The sequence below is a fragment of the Moschus berezovskii genome, chromosome 24 (genome assembly GCF_049115385.1).
Source record: "Moschus berezovskii isolate FMDL1 chromosome 24, NW_MosBer_1.0, whole genome shotgun sequence".
NCBI lineage: Eukaryota > Metazoa > Chordata > Mammalia > Artiodactyla > Moschidae > Moschus > Moschus berezovskii.
The window spans coordinates 55051472-55068583 of record NC_142483.1 but is presented as its reverse complement, the minus strand read 5'-3'; the positions used below and the strand labels follow the sequence as shown (position 1 = coordinate 55068583).

The 17112-nt window shown below is 46.5% G+C and overlaps 1 protein-coding gene across 1 annotated transcript in view; it reads left to right on the top strand.

Annotated features, from left to right (window-relative positions):
* GPD1L (glycerol-3-phosphate dehydrogenase 1 like) overlaps positions 1–17112 on the top strand; it is a 67024-nt gene that overhangs the window by 12604 nt on the left and 37308 nt on the right. The window contains exon 2 of the mRNA XM_055414751.2: positions 3408–3585. Coding sequence (XP_055270726.1) covers positions 3408–3585 — 178 coding nt within the window. The remainder of the gene's footprint in view (positions 1–3407; positions 3586–17112) is intronic.

The window sequence follows — 17112 nt, the reverse complement described above, 5'->3', positions numbered from 1 at the left end:
ACTGAATGCTGGGTGTGCGAGACTTCTCGTGGATGAACTGGGTTGCATCTGAGTCCTTTGTGTTGACAGTCCAGCGCAATTGACCCTTCTAGTCATGTGTCCCTCGTTCCCCTTCACCTCTTATCACACACAGGACTGTGAGTTCCTTTTACTTTGTTCTTTTTTAAGTGGGTGTGATCTCGGGTGGCCTCTGCCTGTGAGAGCTTGGAGCAGGGCTTGGGTTCCCAGCTGGAGACTGAGTCCAGATCAAGATCAGCCAGATCCTCGCCACTAGACGAGTGGTCAGTGACAGGAGCCCGGGCCCTTCAGCTTTGCAGAAAAGAACTTCCACAAAGACGGAAAGTAGTGAAGCAAGTATTTTAAGAGGAAGAGTGCAGTGTGTATGGATAGACACACGGGCAGACTCAGAGGGAGAGTCCCTGAGTCGCACTCTCCTGGTAGTTTGAATCACTTTTATGGGGCATTTCTTAATGGTTTTCCTTTGGTTTGCGTTCACAGTCCATATTTGATATATCTCAGGATCCTCGCACGTGTGCACGTACATCTCTAAGCCTAGATGGATTGTACCAAAAAGGTGTATGGGTAGGGAACATCCCTTGGCATCACTCCCCTGTAGCCTCCAAGAAGCCTCTCTGCACGTGTGGTCAGGGAGGTCTCCTGACTTCAAGAATGAGAAATATGTGGTCTGGACAGGGTCCAGCTTCCTCCTTTAATTGTCCTGCTGTTCTCACCTTGGAGTTTTGGTCCAAAGGGAATGAATCTCCAATTGCTTTACTTTGGGAGGTCCTCTACTTCCTGCCTCGTGTGGGAAGCTTTTTTTTTTTTTTCTTTAAATATTCATTTATTTAATTTGGCTATATCAAGTCTTAGTTGTGGTATGTGAGAATCTAGTTCCCTGACCAGGGATTGAACCTGGGCTCCCTGTATTGGGAGTGTGGCGTCTTAGCCACTGGATCCCAGTGAAGTCCCAAAGTGGTTGGGAAGCTTTGGAGAGCACTGCTTTGTATTGCCAGCTTCCAGCCAAATGCATTATACACAATAGGTGTTCAGGACATTTTTTGCAACCGAGATCAATTCATGAATGAAAGACTGAATGAGGTGATGAGGAAACTAAGGAGCAGATAGAATGAAGTCCTGATGAGCTTACAGGAGTGAACAGTGTACCTGGAGTTCTCTTTTTTTTTCTGTCCTAAGCCCCTTTGAGCACCATAGGACAAGGTCTGTCTGGTGGGCTTAGTTCTTAATAGTTCTAATTGTTATTTAAGTTTTCTTAACTGTGGTGTTGGAGAAGACTCTTGAGAGTCCCTTGGACTGCAAGGAGATCCAACCAGTCCATTCTAAAGGAGATCGATCCTGGGTGTTCATTGGAAGGACTGATGCTAAAGCTGAAACTCCAATACTTTGGCCACCTCATGGGAAAAGACTCTGATGCTGGGAAGGATTGGGGGTGGGAGGAGAAGGGGACGACAGAGAATGAGGTGGCTGGATGGCATCACTGACTCGATGGACACGAGTTTGAGTGATCTCCAGGAATTGGTGATGGACAGGGCGGCCTGGCATGCTGTGATTCATGGGGTCGCAGAGAGTCGGACACGACTGAGCGACTGAACTGAACTGAACTAACTTTTCAGCAGATACTACAGTAGGTTTGTCCCTGGTTGCAAATACTTTTCTCCAGGAGGTGACTGTGGGAGAAGCAGGTGTATTCCAGTAAGACTGGACCATGGGGAGGGTGCTTGTGGTTCTAGTTTATTTTCTAGACTTGGATTCCTAGTGTCTTAGAGATTCCCACCCCTCTCGGTTTGCTGAGTTCATCAGAATCACACTTGGTCTCTTTGTCCTTGTGTGAATTGTCAGGATAAACATTAGAATAAAGGTGATAGTGATGGTGAGGAGATTCTTGGCCTTTTCTTCTACCAAGTGTCAGAGGAGAATTGGATTAGCAGATATTGAGCTAATAAGCTGTCCTGCTGGCATGGAGTAAGGATTTCACAGGGAGAGCCACAGCTGCACATAATCTGTTGTGCAGCCAAAGATAAACGCAAGGATAACCCTCTCCATCTCTTCTGTATCAGTTTGGTCCTGCCCCCTTTCTGTCATTACCCCTTACTCATTTTCCAAACTGTCTTAAGAATAATCATTAGAAAAAGTAATGAATGCCCTGACGTGTGAATTCTCCAGGGGCTCTGGGCCTTTCTTTCCTTTGCTCCTCACACCAGGAAGGTTGTCTAAGAAACAAACTGCTTTTCCATTCAAAGTCCTGAAAAAGAAACTGATTGGCTTAGCCAGGATTAGGTACCACCGCTGGCCTAAATTGCTGCACCCAGCACATCCCTGAAATAGGCATGTGCCCATTTCAATGGGCAGGTGCCCGAGCTGACCAGCAGCATCTCTGCCGTGGGGACCAGCTGCACACCCACGGCTCTTGTGCAGAGGACTGGCATCAGCTAGCATTAACTGGCATCTTCTCTTCCCTTGGGGGAAAGCCTGTGAATGACTGATTCATTACCAGGATATGTTTGGTGAATAGAGATGCAGATAAAAGGGAGCTTTTAGAGGTTGCTGGGCATCTGCTGGGGCGACCAGACCTGGAGCCCTTGCTCTGCTCTTTTTCTTGAATCCACTTGGATCTTGTCTTTCCTTTATGACTCCACTTGGGCCCTGGTGGAGTTCACCAGAACACAGCTTATTCTATAGTAATTGCATATGAATCTTCTTTTGATGGATTTGAAATATAGCCTAATGGCCTTGGAAACTTTGGGAACCCTTGAAGTGTTTTTTTGCTTTTTTGTTTTCAAGATTTCTTTATTTTATTTTTGGCTACACTGGGTCTCTGTTGCTTTCCTTAGTTGCGGTGGTCGGGCTTCTTATTGCAGAGGCGTCTCTTACTGCAAAGCCCAGGCTGTAAGACACAGGGGCTTCCGTAGTTGCTCTAGAGCCTGTGAGTTGCACGGGCCTAGTTGCCTCACTGCATGTGGGATCTTCCTGGAGCAGGGATTGAACCTGTGTCCCCTGCATTGCCAGGTGGATTCTTAATCACTGAGCTACCACGGAAGCCCTGAAGTGTTATTTTTATGCCATCTTTCAGGTGGATTTCTCTTCCACCTGTGATAGTCTCTTCCAAGAAAGGTTGATGCCTTCTGGTCTCAAAGGGAGGTACTTTTTGTACTAAATTCTGAGGCTTTCCTGACCACAGGGTGGTATTTCCAAGAGAAAACAACTAAGTTTCAGCTGAGGCAATATCATATCTTGAGTTCTAAGCGCAATGCTTGAATAAGAACTCAAGTCTTCTGAATTATAACCTGGTGCTTTTTCTCTTCTGCTCAAGGGAATTTATCATTTTCTTTCTTTCTAAAAATTTTTTTATTATTTTTTAATCGTTTTCTTTTCCATCATTTCTTTTGCAGGGGTTCAGCTGTTGCAAAAATAATTGGTAATAATGTTAAAAAACTTCAGAAGTTTGCCTCCACGGTCAAGATGTGGGTCTTTGAAGAAACAGTTAATGGGAGAAAACTGACAGACATCATAAATAACGACCATGAAAATGTGAAATATCTCCCTGGACACAAGCTGCCAGAAAATGTGGTAAGATTTGAGGGTAAAAAGTTGACAAAAAAATTCACTCAAATTTTTCCACTACATCTTATGGAAAAACCAGAATGAACCTTTTGGCCAACCCAATTCATTTGGTTCATTCTGAAAGTTAGGCTTGACTGAGTTGGCACCTAGGACTTGGGGTGGGATGGGGAAACTGCTTCCCCAGTCTCCTGTTCCTTTCTACCACCAAGTTCATTGCTTGATCTGTTTTGGTTTTCCTCCCTGGTGGCTCAGACAGTAAAGTGTCTGTCTATAATGTGGGAGACCTGGGTTCGATTCCTGGGTCGGGAAGATCCTCTGGAGAAGGAAATAGCAACCCACTCCAGGACTCTTGCCTGGAAAATCCCGTGGATGACGGAGGAGCCTGGCGAGCTACAGTCTATGGGGTCTCAAAGAGTCAGACATGACTGAGCGACTTCACTTTCTTTATTGTGAATGCGGGCCTTGCTTTGGGCCTTGCTAGGGCTGCCATGACAAAGTAAAATAGACTGGGTGTCTTAAACAACAGGAATGAATTTTCTCATAATTCAAGAGACCTCAAGTTGTCTGGAGGAAGTAATTTTTCTCTCCCCTTCTAGGTTCTACTGTCTGGCCTAAGCAATTAAGTTGACACAAGTCTGAATAACATGTAGTAAAGAATCTATCTCCAGTGCGGGAGAAATGTGTTCGATCCCTCAGTCGGGAAGATCCCCTGGAGAAGGGAATGGCAGTCCACTCCTGCATTCTTGCCTGGAGAGTTCCTTGGACAGAGGAGCCTGGTGGGCTCCACTCCATGGGGTTGCGAAGAGTCGGATAGATACCTCTGAGCAATTAAAAAAAAAAATGCATAGGAGAGATCCAGGAAAACTTTGTAACGGGAAAGACAGAAGCCCTTACCTTAGATAATCCTCAGCTAAAGAAAAAAAGGGGATGGGGGAACTTGCCCAGTGGTCCAGTGGTTAAGACTCTGAGGTTCCAATGCAGGGCCGTGGGTTTGATCCCTCATCAGGGAACTAAGATCATCCCACATGCCTCAGGGCATGGCCAAAAAGCAAGAAAAAGGAGGATGTTGAGGGTGGGGAGAGTCAATTATGGGAGGTGAGCAGGTAAGCACAGGAAACAAAGGTGAGGTTGTTAGGCAGATTTAATCATTACCTTCCCAGTTTTGAGAGTTTGTAGAGATCTGGGCCTCCTCTTCTTCCCTTGGAGGGAGACCCCCCTTACAAATGGAGATTTCCTTTATAAATATAAATATTTTTATGTACGGGCAACTCCTATTTGGTTTTCATTGAGTCAGTGATGCCATTCAACCATTTCATCCTCTGTCACCCCCTTTTCCTCCTGCCCTAGATCTTTCCCAGCACTTTAATTAATATGATGAACTTCCTTGGTGGTCTAGTGGTAAAACTCCACACTTCCAGTGCAGCTGTGGGCTGCAGCCAATAAATACATAAAATAACTTTATAAATAATAATAATTAATATGCCCATTGCAGGAAGGGGGACAACTTCCAGGGCCTGAAAGGGGGCTCTTGTCTAACACTCAGAAATGAATTGTCCCAGGAGACACACAAACTGGCAGAGCAAGAGTCTTTATTGGGAAGGGATGCCTGGGCAGAGAGCTGTAGGATAAAGGAACCCCGGGGAACTGCTCTGCCACGTGGCTCTGCAATCTCAGGTTTTATGGTGATGGGATTAGTTTCTGGGATGCCTTTGGCCAGTCACTCTGACTCAAGAGTCCTTCCTGGTGGCGCATGCATTAGTCAGCCAAGACAGAGAGATGCCGGTGAGAAAGATTCTGGGAGGTGGTTGGACACGTGGTGTCTCCTTTTGACCTTTGCCAAACTCTTCCAGTTGGTGGTGGCTTGTTAGTCCCTGTTCCTTCCCAGGACCTCCTGTCATGAAATAACTCATGCAAATGGTTACTCTGGTGCCTGGCCAGGGTGTGTCGTTTCGCTCAATTTGTTTCCCCTAGCACGCCAAAGAGGCATATTTTAAGGTGGCAAAATCTGCTCTGCTAAAAAGCCCACGAGCAAGGTGTTGGCAGGGTTGGCCTCTTCTGAGGCCTCTCTTTCCTGTGTCTCCACGTGGTCCTTCTTCCTAATCACCTCTGTATAGACACCAGTCACACTGGGTTTGGGCTCACCCTGTGTAATTCCCTTTGTAAAGACCCTGCCTCCAAATACAGTCACATTCTGGGGGACTGGAGTTAGGACTTCCACATGTGAATCTAGGGGCAGGGGCGGACAGTTGCAGCCCATCACAGTCTCCCTTCTTGGCATTCAGGGTGCTGATCACATTAAACCTGGAACTAAGAATTTTGCTCTTCATGTTGGTACCTGACACTTGCTCCTTGGAGGAAAAACCATGACAAACTTAGACAGAATATTAAAAAGCAGAGACATCACTTTGCCAACAAAGATCCATATAGTCAAAGCTGTGGTTTTTCCAGTAGTCATTATGGATGTGAGAGTTGGACCATAAAGAATATTGATGTTTCCAAATTGTGGTGCTGGAGAAGACTCTTGAGAGTCCCTTGGACTGCAAGGAGATCAAACCAGTCCATCCTAAAGGAGATCAACCCTGAATATTCATTGGAAGGACTGATGCTGAAACTGAAGCTCTGTTACTGTGGCCACCTGATGTGAAGCGCTGACTCATTGGAAAAGACCCTGATGCTGGGATAGATTGAGTGAGGGCAGGAGGAGAAGGGGACGACAGAGGGTGAGATGGTTGGATGGCATCACCAACTCGATGGACACTGAGTCTGAGCAAACTCCAGGAGATAGTGAAGGACGGGGAAGCCTGACATGCTGCAGTCTGTGTGGTTGCAAAAGAGTCGGACACAGCTGAACAACTGAACAACAACAAAAGGAAGAAATGGAAATTTTATTTGAGCTAAATGAAGGAGAATCCCAGGGACGGCGGAGCCTGGGGGGCTGCCGTCTATGGGGTCGCACAGAGTCGGACATGACTGAAGCCACTTAGCAGCAGCAAATGAAGGATTATAACCCGGGAACAGCATCTTAGCACCAAGCACTCTTCTGTTGGAAGTCAGGGCAGAGTGTTATATAAGTTTTTGAGGGAGCTGTGTCTTAAATGATGTGATACTGACAGTGGTGCCAATCCAAACCTGTAGGTACAAAGCAGTGATGCCGGAAGCTTGGCTTGTCTGTATAGCAGTGTTGAATCAAATCTCAGAGACAGAGTTTCGGGTGAAGTAGAAAAGAATAGCTTTATTGCTTTGTCAGGCAAAGGGGAACACAGTGGGTTCCTGTCCTGGAAAACCGTGATTCCGAATCTGGGTGAACTTGCTGAGGAGTTTTATAACAATACTTCCAGAGTGGGGTTGCTGACAAGATGAGGGTGTGTGCCAGGTCTCAGGTCAGTACAGTTGCTCAGTCATGTCCAACTCTGCGACCCCATGGATGGCAGCACACCAGGCTTCCCTGTCCATCACCAACTCCTGGAGCTTGCTCAGAGTCATGTCCGTCAATTTGGTGATGCCATCCAACCGTCTCATCCTCTGTCATCCCTTTCTCCTGCCTTCAGTCTTTCCCAGCATCAGGGTCTTTTTCAGTGAATCAGCTCTTGGCATCATGTGGCCAAATTATTGGAGTTTCAGCTTCAACATCAGTCCTTCCAATGAACACCCAGGACTGATCTCCTTTAGGATGGACTGGTTGGATCTCCTTGCAGTCCAAGGAACTCTCAAGAATCTTCTCCAACACCACAGTTCAAAAGCATCAGTTCTTCCGCGCTCAGCCTTCTTTATGGTCTAACTCTCACATCCATACATGACTACTGGAAAAACCGTAGCTTTGATTAGGTGGACCTTTGTCGGTAAAGTAATGTGTCTGCTTTCTAATATGCTGTCTAGGTTGGTCGTAGCTTTTCTCAGGTGGTCTTCTCCTAATCTTGCTGAGCTTCTTTAGTCCCTTTCATCTTGCTTCAGGTGTTTTCTTGGCTGCTCCTCCCTTGATGAGCAACCATATTAATCTGCCCTTTGGAATTCAGGGAAGGTCATGGAGGCTGGGGTCTTCCCTACAAGAAAGAGGGGACAAAAAAGAGATTTCAGTGCCCAGAAGCCCCACAGGTTCCTCTTTGGTTTCAGTGGCGGGTCACCGTGATCCCCTCCAAGATCTCGAAGGAATGTTATCTTTAAGGAATTGCTTCCTTGATGCTGGGAGAGTGGTACATTATGGTTGAGCAGGAATTTCCACCTACCGGGAAGGTGTGGTCCCTGTATAATGCAGATACTCAATGCCCAATCGAGGGGAGTTGTTTAGTCACTCAGTCGAATCTGACTCTTTGCAGCCCCATGACTGTAGCCTGCCAGGCTCCTCTGTCCATGGAATTTCCCAGGCAAGGGTGCTGGAGTGGGTTACCATTTCCTTCTCCAGCAGATCTTTCCAACCCAGGGGTCAAATCCATGTCTCTGGCTTGGCAGGCAGATTGTTTACCACTGAGCCACCTGGGAAGTCCCCAGTAGAGAGGGGAGAAAGACCTAAGGGCAGAGAAAAAATATATATTTTTTTGTTTAAATTTTTCTTATCTTGCCATAAAACATGGGTTTTATTTCACATACCCTTACTAAGTTGATGGACTTTGGTCCATCCCTAGGCCAGCTAATGGAGTGGTCTTTAATTAAAATCAAGGTTAAGATCTAAATCACTGAAGAGGATTGGAGGAAATAGAAAATTGGAAGAATGATAGTTTTGTTAGGTATTTAGAATAGGAAACAAGAGTCCAGTATGCTGCTGCTGCTAAGTCACTTCAGTCATGTCTGACTCTGTGCGACCCCATAGATGGCAGCCCACTAGGCTCAACCATCCATGGGATTCTCCAGGCAAGAACACTGGAGTGGGTTGCCATTTCCTTCTCCAATGTGTGAAAGTGAAAAGTGAAGTCACTCAGTCGTGCCTGACTCTTAGTGACCACATGGACTGCAGCCTACCAGGCTCCTCCGTCCATGGGATTTTCTAGGCAAGAGTACTGGAGTGGCTTGCCATTGCCTTCTCCGAGAGTCCAGTATGGCGGTGGCTAAAAGACAAGGAAGGGAAAAGCGCACGAAAATAGAACAAAGGAAGGTCTGAGGACCCGAATGAGGACCTCAGGTAGAACAAACAGCACTCCTGGCTAGCCCAATTTACATAGGACAGGCCTGCGGGGAGGAAAAAACATAAAAAGAGGAGCCAAAGGGCTTGCTCACTCTCTCCTGTACAAATGCGTCTTTGGGTCGGCATGCCCTCATGCCTGGAGGATGGATTCTCCTGCTATTTTCTAAATAAAATAGAGGTGTAACAGGGAGCTGTAACACTGATTTCTCTAAGAGCTATAACACGGTCTGTTCAAGACCTGAGAGCTATAACACAGTCTGTCCAAGACCCGAGAGCTGTAATGCACTGAGGGCGTTGATGTCCGTCACTTCAAATCTTTGTTGTGAAGAGACAGAACCGAGGAGCATACACTCGCCGGACAGTTTAAAATTCCAGCTTATTAGGCTTGAGCAGGAAAATCTAGGTTATTGCCTGGCCTCATTCCAGTGACTTGTGGAGGAAAGAAGAAACGAGATGAGAATGAACATGGTGACCCAGCTACTGGTGTGACTGGGGTTCGTGAACTGTTTTCTTTTTAATATTTATTTATTTATTTTTGGCTGCTCTGGGTCTTCGTTGCAGTGAGTGGGCTTCTTGTTGCAGTAGCTTTTCTTGTAGTGGAGCACAGACAGGCTTAGCTGCTGTATAGCACGTGGGGTCTTCCAGGGCCAGGGAGCGAACCAGTGTCCCCTGCATTGCAAGGTGAATTCTTAACCACTGGACCCCCCAGGGAGCCTAGAATTCATGAACTTCTGTTCTAGATTCACCCCTGGGTGGCTTTTTGGAAGAGTCTGTTAGAAAACCAGCCCGGGGACTTCCTTGGTGATCCAGTGGTTAGGACTGTGCACTTCCACCGCCGGGGTCATGGGTTCAATCCCTGGTCCGGGAACTAGGGTCCTGGATGCCATAAGCTGCAGACCCAAAAAAGAAAGAAAATGAAAACAAGCCCACATGACTGTCTGACTCCTGGCCGGGGAGACAGATTTGTAGGCTGATGAATGCCAGCAAGTTTGGAGATGCAGTCCTTCTCACTGAGGATTGCCGATTGGCTTTGGCTATAGAGTTCATTGGCGTAAAGCGCTCTGGGAACTAGTTCACATTTATCATATCGGTTACCTGAAAACTGAGATCACCTCTTGGTAAGTGTCAAGGGAGAAGGATTTATTATTTGCATCAAGTAATCTCAGGAGTCTTTCCCAAAGCAGAGCCTCCCCAATAGCAAAACTGTGGACGTTATAATCTAAGAGAACATACATATTCACACAGGGGCTTGGGTGTTAGACAGAGTGAGTCCAAGCTTCAGTGGAATGAAATCATGAAGGTCAGAAAAGGTCAACTTCATCATTCCTTAGGTTCTAGTTGATCTGGAGGTGGAGTGCCCAAGATGGGTTTAAATCCTTCAAAACACTTAAGACAGAGTGTTAGGCTATTCTAACTGGGAGTCATTACAACTGATTTGGTATCTTTGCTATTGTTACTTCTCTTGTCTGATAAGTTTGTCTTTTTGTTCCCTTAAGATCCTTTATTACTGTTCAGGGCAAGCCTTGCTTAGGTCCCAGAATGGCTTAGGCCAGAGATGGCTTCTCTTCTGTCAAGAAAGCCATGCCTGGTTTTCCTTTGGTGGGGACCTCCTGTGCTATCTCCTTACAGTCTCATTGAATGTTCTCAGTGACACTCTTAGGATGGTGCTATTAGTTTTCTTATGATGATGATGCTTCTGATTTTACAGGGGAAGAAACCGGAGCTCAGAGAGATTAACGAACTTGCCCCAGGTCACAGAGCTGTCAGCTGGCAGACCTGCGCCTGCTGAGTCATGGCTTCTAGACACCATGACTTGATGATTTCTCTGCGTCACTGCACGGGCAGCGTTTCCCTGTGGTTACTTCTGGTGCTGTGGGTGGGGAGAGGACGGTTCCCAAGGGTTCCGAGCTGAGCAGTGAAGTTGCCCAACTATCTGATGGCGAGAGTAAACGGGCCACTGTTCCCACAGCCCTGGAAGGCCTCTGAGGTCGTGTCTAACCTTGCTTGGGGCAGACTGGTCCTCTGAGCGTCCCTTCTCAGCCATGTTGGGATCCACCGCTCCTTCCCTTCTGTAGACCACACGCTTCCTTAGCGAGTTCTTCCACTGTGCTCTGAGCCAGCTCCTTCTGCACCCTCTGTACCCTACCTGCCCCAGGCGTGTGCAGCTGACCTGCTGGGGTTTCGTTCTCCTGTGATTCCCAGCGAGGTGCTCAGCAAACACAGTGGGAGATGAATCTGCTAGATGTTCAGTGTCTGCATAGAGAGCGGGGGCAGGAGGCGGAGAGGGAGTCAAAAGCCACATCCCCAAGAGCCTAGCCCAGGTGCCCAGGTGTGGACGAGGGAGGAACTCTCTGCTCCTAGAAGGTTGTAGCCTCATGACAGTGAGTGTATCTGGCCCATGGACTGGACATTTGTATGTCTCTGGTTGTTTGCTTTGCTGTTGCGGACAGTGCTCCCGGGAGCGGCTTTATTCACGTCTGAGGTGCGTATCACAAGGTCACAGGGAATGCAGCCTGTAATCTGCCAGGTCACACCACTGGTTTCCAGCGTGGGTGTGAAACCACACAGCTCAGATGAGGACTTGAACCCAGCCGAAACCCAGATTGGGATTGAACCCTCTGTCCTTTAATTAAGATCATATTCCTGCTCTCAGGACTTACTGAAGTTCAGGTTCTTTATGTCTTGGTGCAGAAAGAACTCAGTGAGAGACAAAGGGATAGGTAAAAAGGGGGTGTATTTAGAGAGACATCCGCTCCACATGCTGAGTGTGGGCCATCTGGGCCTTCTCAGAAGGCACATGGCCCCGAAGTGCAGGGGTGGTTAGTTTTTATGGGCTGGGTAATTTCATAGGCTAATGAGTAGAAGGATTATTCTAACACTTTGGGGGAGAAGGGGCAGGAGTTTCCAGGAATTGGGGCCCTGCCCACTTTGTGGCCTTTTATGGGCAGCCTCAGGACTGTCAGGTGGTGCAGTGGTAAAAAGTCTCCCTGCCAATGCGGGAGTCACAGGAGATGCAGGTCCCATCCGTGTGTCAGGAAGACCCCCTGGCGGGAGAAACAGAAACCCACTCCAGTATTCGTGCCTGGAGAATCCTATGGACAGAGAAGTCTGGCAGCATGCTACAGTCCATGGGGTCACTAAGGGTCAGAGCGTATCAGGACTGTCCTCAGGACTGTCGGGTGTCTGTGGGCATGTTATTTAGCATATGCTAATAAGGAAAGTTATGACCAACCTAGACAGCACATTAAAATGCAGAGACATTACTTTGCCAACCAAGGTCCGTCTAGTCAAGGCTATGGTTTTTCCTGTGGTCATGTATGGATGTGAGAGTTAGACTGTGAAGAAAGCTGATCGCCAAAGAATTGATGCTTTTGAACTGTGGTGTTGGAGAAGACTCTTGAGAGTCCCTTGGACTGTAAGGAGAGCCAACCAGTCCATTCTAAAGGAGATCAGTCCTTGCTAAAGCTGAAACTCCAATCCTTTGGCCACCTCATGCGACGAGTTGATTCACTGGAAAAGACTGACGCTGGGAGGGATTGGGGGCAGGAGGAGAAGGGGACGACCGAGAATGAGATGGCTGGATGGCATCAACGACTCAATAGACATGAGTTTGAGTGAACTTCGGGAGTTGGTGATGGACAGGGAGGCCTGGCGTGCTGTGATTCATGGGGTCGCAAAGAGTCGGACACGACTGAGCGACTGAACTGAACTGAATGTGTTACAATGAGTGCGTAAAGAGGCTGAGGTCTACCAGAAGTGGAATCTTCTGTCATCTTGGACCTGGTCAGTGTCAGTCAGTTCTAACCAGTTTATGTTGTATCCTTAATAGCTTTGTCCTTCTTTTAAAGGCTGTGCCCTGCCCCCTTCCTCCCTGTGTCCATCTCCACGCCCCCAGCAGGGTCTGAGACCTCACATCCTTCCACACCCTTGCTGGCCCTTGGTGCAGGACAAAGAGGGTATTGAAAAGTTTTATTTCTTAAGCTGGCCAAAGGTACAGTGGCATTTGCTTCTTTGTCTCTTGTTTAGGCTTTCTAGATTCTAGCATTTGTATGTGTGAAATGTCTTATAATGTGGGATTCTAGGGGGCACAGTGGTAAAGAATTGACGTGGGATTCTCGGGTTCGATCCCTGGGTGGGGAAGATTCCCTGGAGGAAAGTGTGGCAGCCCGCTCTAGTATTATTGCCAGGGGAATCCCATGGACAGAGGAGCCTGGTGGGCTACACAGTCTGTAGGGTCCCAAAGAGTTGGACATGACAGAGCATGCACGCACACACACAAAATGTCTCATAATAAGTGATTTTAAGTTGAGCAGTGATGAAATTAAGGGTCAACTCTGAATGAGTCTGGGCAACCCTGATCCTCCTGGTAGTAAGGAATGAATGAGATGATCCACATAAATTGTTGACTGTTGAGAATCTGTTACAAAACTCCGGCTTTGTTTCTATCGGGTTTTTTAAAATTTTGGTTTTTTTTTCAGAGTTTTTCAAATACCTCATTCGGCCATTTAAAACATAAACTAGTGTTAGACAAGACCAATGGTTCTTACCATTATTTCAGATAAAAAGTCAGACATAAGATTAATTGACTCGATGAGTGTCCATCAGAGCTAAAAGCCAGCTTCACTCACTTCTGTCTTGTGGATTCAAGCAGGAGAGACTTGCGGCATATCATCCACATGGGAGTGTTATTTATGACGTCTTCCACTTTTGCTGATTGAGACTGGGGGTCTTCCTTGCTGGGGGCCCCAGACTGCTGCCCGCCTGAGCCTTCTCCAGGTCATCACATGCTCACCGCGTGACCGCTCCTCAGGGGAACCTTCTGTAGCAAGGACCTCACCAGGTCATCAACTTCTCACTGAAAGCTGGGGCCAACTGGGTTTGTGATTTCCCGAGACTTGCCTGGAGGAACATTTCTTACTTCCTGTCACTGCACAATAAACAGTGTTGGTCCTTTGTTAGAGCCATCTTTCCAGGGCCTGTGCTTGGAGCTCACCCAGGTAGAGAACTCTTCTGCCTCGGTTCAGCTTTAACCAACCTCAGTGTGACACCAGGATTCATCATTGCCGCATCTTCTGTGAGGTGTAGTTGTCATGGCTCTCCTCTTTTGTCTTCTAAACCTCGCCGGTTCTTTTTCAAAAACAGCTTTACTGAGATATAATTCTCAGGCATACAGCTTGCCCCTTAAAGTGTACCATTTAAGAAATTGAAGCTATCGTATGACCCAGCGACTGTCCTCTAGAAGAAGGGAAAACATGTTCGCACAAAACACTTTACACAAGTGTTCCAAGTCAGTGCCTTCTGTGTATATTCACAGAATTGGGCAACCGTCGCTGCAATTGATTTTAGACTATTTCATCACCTTAAAGAGAAACCTCATATACTTTAGCAGTCACCTCCTACTTCCTCCTATCCCCAGCCCTAAACAACCACTCCCCTACTTTCTGTCTCGCAGACAGAAAGTCCGGTTCTGGACTTTTCATGCAAATGTCCCCATAAATACCTCACCTTCTGTGCCTGGCTTCTTTCACTTAGCATAATGTTTTCAAGGTCATCCATGTCATGCCCTGAATCGGTACTTCACTCCTTTCTATGGCTGACCAATGTTCCGTCTTATGGATGTACCATATTTTGCCTATTTACTCACCGGTTGGTGGACATTTGGGTTGTTTCCACTTTTTGGCTATTACGAATAGTATTGCTGGGAACATTTGTGTAAAGTGTTTTGTGCGAACATGTTTTTGGTTCTTCTGAGCTTAATACCTAGGAGTACAATTGCTGGCTTATAGAGAAACTGTTTAACTTTTTAGGAACTCTTGCCAGAGTTTTTTAAAGTGGTTGCACCAGTGCATTGTATGAGGGTTCCAATTTCTCCACATCCTCCCAACTCTTGTTATTATCTAACACTTTTTTTTAATGCTTTATTTATTTGGCTCTTCGGGGTCTCAGTTGAAGCATGTGGGATCTTTAGTTGTGGCATGTGAGCTCTTAGTTACAGCCTGTGGGATCTAGTTCCCTGACTAAGGATTGAACTCTGAGCCGCCTGCATTGAGAGTGCAGTCTTAGTTACTAGACCACGAGGGAAGCCCCTTAGCTAACTAACTTTTGGGGTTCGGTTAGGTTGAGGTGGCATCTTGTGTGGTTTTGATTTTCATTTGCCTGATGGCTACGACATTAGTCATCTTTTCATGTGCTTATTGGACATTGTTATATCTTCCTTGGGGAAATGTTTTTTTAAAAAGCCCATTTTTTAAAAATTGGGTTGTCTTTTTATTATTGAGTTGCAAGGAGTATTTATTAGGTACAAATCCATTTTCAGGTATATAATGTGGAAGTATATTCTCATTCTGTGAGTTTTCACTTTCTTGATGGTATCCTTTGAAGCATAAACATTTTCAGCTTTGAAATCCAACTGAGATATTTTTCTTTGTTACGAACTTGCTGGATTTGTTCCTTGCATAGGCCTGCATTCATTGATATGTCTTCAGCTCCTGGAATAGTGCCAGGTGTGATTTGTGGGCTGATTGAGTGCCAGGGACAGCGCAAGTGGAGTGGGAGAACCAACCGGACTGGGGAGTTTTGTTTCAGTGGTTTGGGTGGTGTCCCATGGGATAGAAGGTTCAGGCAAAGTAATTTTTTAAAAAATGACCATTGACTTTTGGGTAATACGGTTGTGATTTTGCCTATTAATTTTACCTTTAAGGCTTCTGAAGATTAGAATATCAGTTTAGTAGGAGCAACAGCATCAACTCTTTCCTCCCTGGGTTTAGCTTTTTTATTTTCCTTAGAGAATTCATCTTCATTGGCATTTCTCAAACTTAAGTGTTCCTCAGAACTACGTGGAGAGTTTATCACGGATCACTGGATCCACCTCTAGTTTCTGAGTCACTGGATCTCAGGGGAGGTCCAGGTATTTGCATTTTTAACAAGTTCCCTGGGTGATGGGCAAGCTAGGTGGTGGAGATGCTGACGGTTCAGGAACCACACCTTGGGCCCTGCTGATCTACATGATCAGCTCAGCTCAGCTCAGTCGCTCAGTCGTGTCCGACTCTCCGCAACCCCATGAATTACAGCACGCCAGGCCTCCCTGTCCATCACCAACTCCCGGAGTACACTCAAACTCATGTCCACAGAGTCGGTGATGCCATCCAGCCATCTCATTCTCCTTCGTCCCCTTCTCCTCCCGCCCCCAACCTTTCCCAGCATCAGAGTCTTTTCCAGTGAGTCAACTCTTCCCATGAGGTGGCCAAAGTATTGCAGTTTCAGCTTTAGCATCAGTCCCGCCAATGAACATCCAGGATTGATCTCCTTTAGAATGGACTGGTTGGATCTCCTTGCAGTATAAGGGACTCTCAAGAGTCTTCTCCAACACCACAGTTCAAAAGTATCGATTCTTCGGCGATCAGCTTTCTTCACAGTCCAACTCTCACATCCATACATGACCACGGGAAAAACCATTGCCTTGACTAGACGGACCTTGGTCGGCAAAGTAATGTCTCTGCTTTTTAATATACTATCAAGGTTGGTCATAACTTTCCTTCCAAGGAGCAAGCGTCTTTTAATTTCGTGGCTGCAATCAGCATCTGCAGTGATTTTGGAGCCCCCCAAAATAAAGTCTGACACTGTTTCCACTGTTTTTCCATCTATTTCCCATGAAGTGATGGGACCAGATGCCATGATCTTTGTTTTCTGAATGTTGAGCTTCAAGCCAACCTTTTCACTCTCCTCTTTCACTTTCATCAAGAGGCTTTTGAGTTCCTCTTCACTTTCTGCCATAAGGGTAGTGTCATCTGCATATCTGAGGTTATTGATATTTCTCCCAGCAATCTTGATTCCAGCTTGTGCTTCTTCCAGCCCAGCGTTCCTCATGATGTACTCTGCATATAAGTTAAATAAGCAAGGTGACAATATACAACCTTGACGTACACCTTTTCCTATTTGGAACCAGTCTGTTGTTCCATGTCCAGTTCTAACTGTTGCTTCCTGACCTGCATACAGGTTTCTCAAGAGGCAGGTCAGGTGGTCTGGGATTCCCATCTCTTTCAGAATGTTCCACAGTTTATTGTGATCCACACAGTCAAAGGCTTTGGCATAGTCAATGAAGCAGAAATAGATGTTTTTCTGAAACTCTCTTGCTCTCTCCATGATCCAGCGGATGTTGGCAATTTGATCTCTGGTGCCTCTGCCTTTTCTAAAACCTGCTTGAACATCTGGGAGTTCACGGTTTACATACTGCTGAAGCCTGGCTTGGAGAATTTTGAGCATGACTTTACTAGCATGTGAGATGAGTGCAATTGTGCGGTAGTTTGAGCATTCTTTGGCATTGCCTTTCTTTGGGATTGGAATGAAGACTGACCTCTTCCAGTCCTGTGGCCAGCGCTCAGTTTTCCAAATCTGCTGGCATATTGAGTGCAGCACTT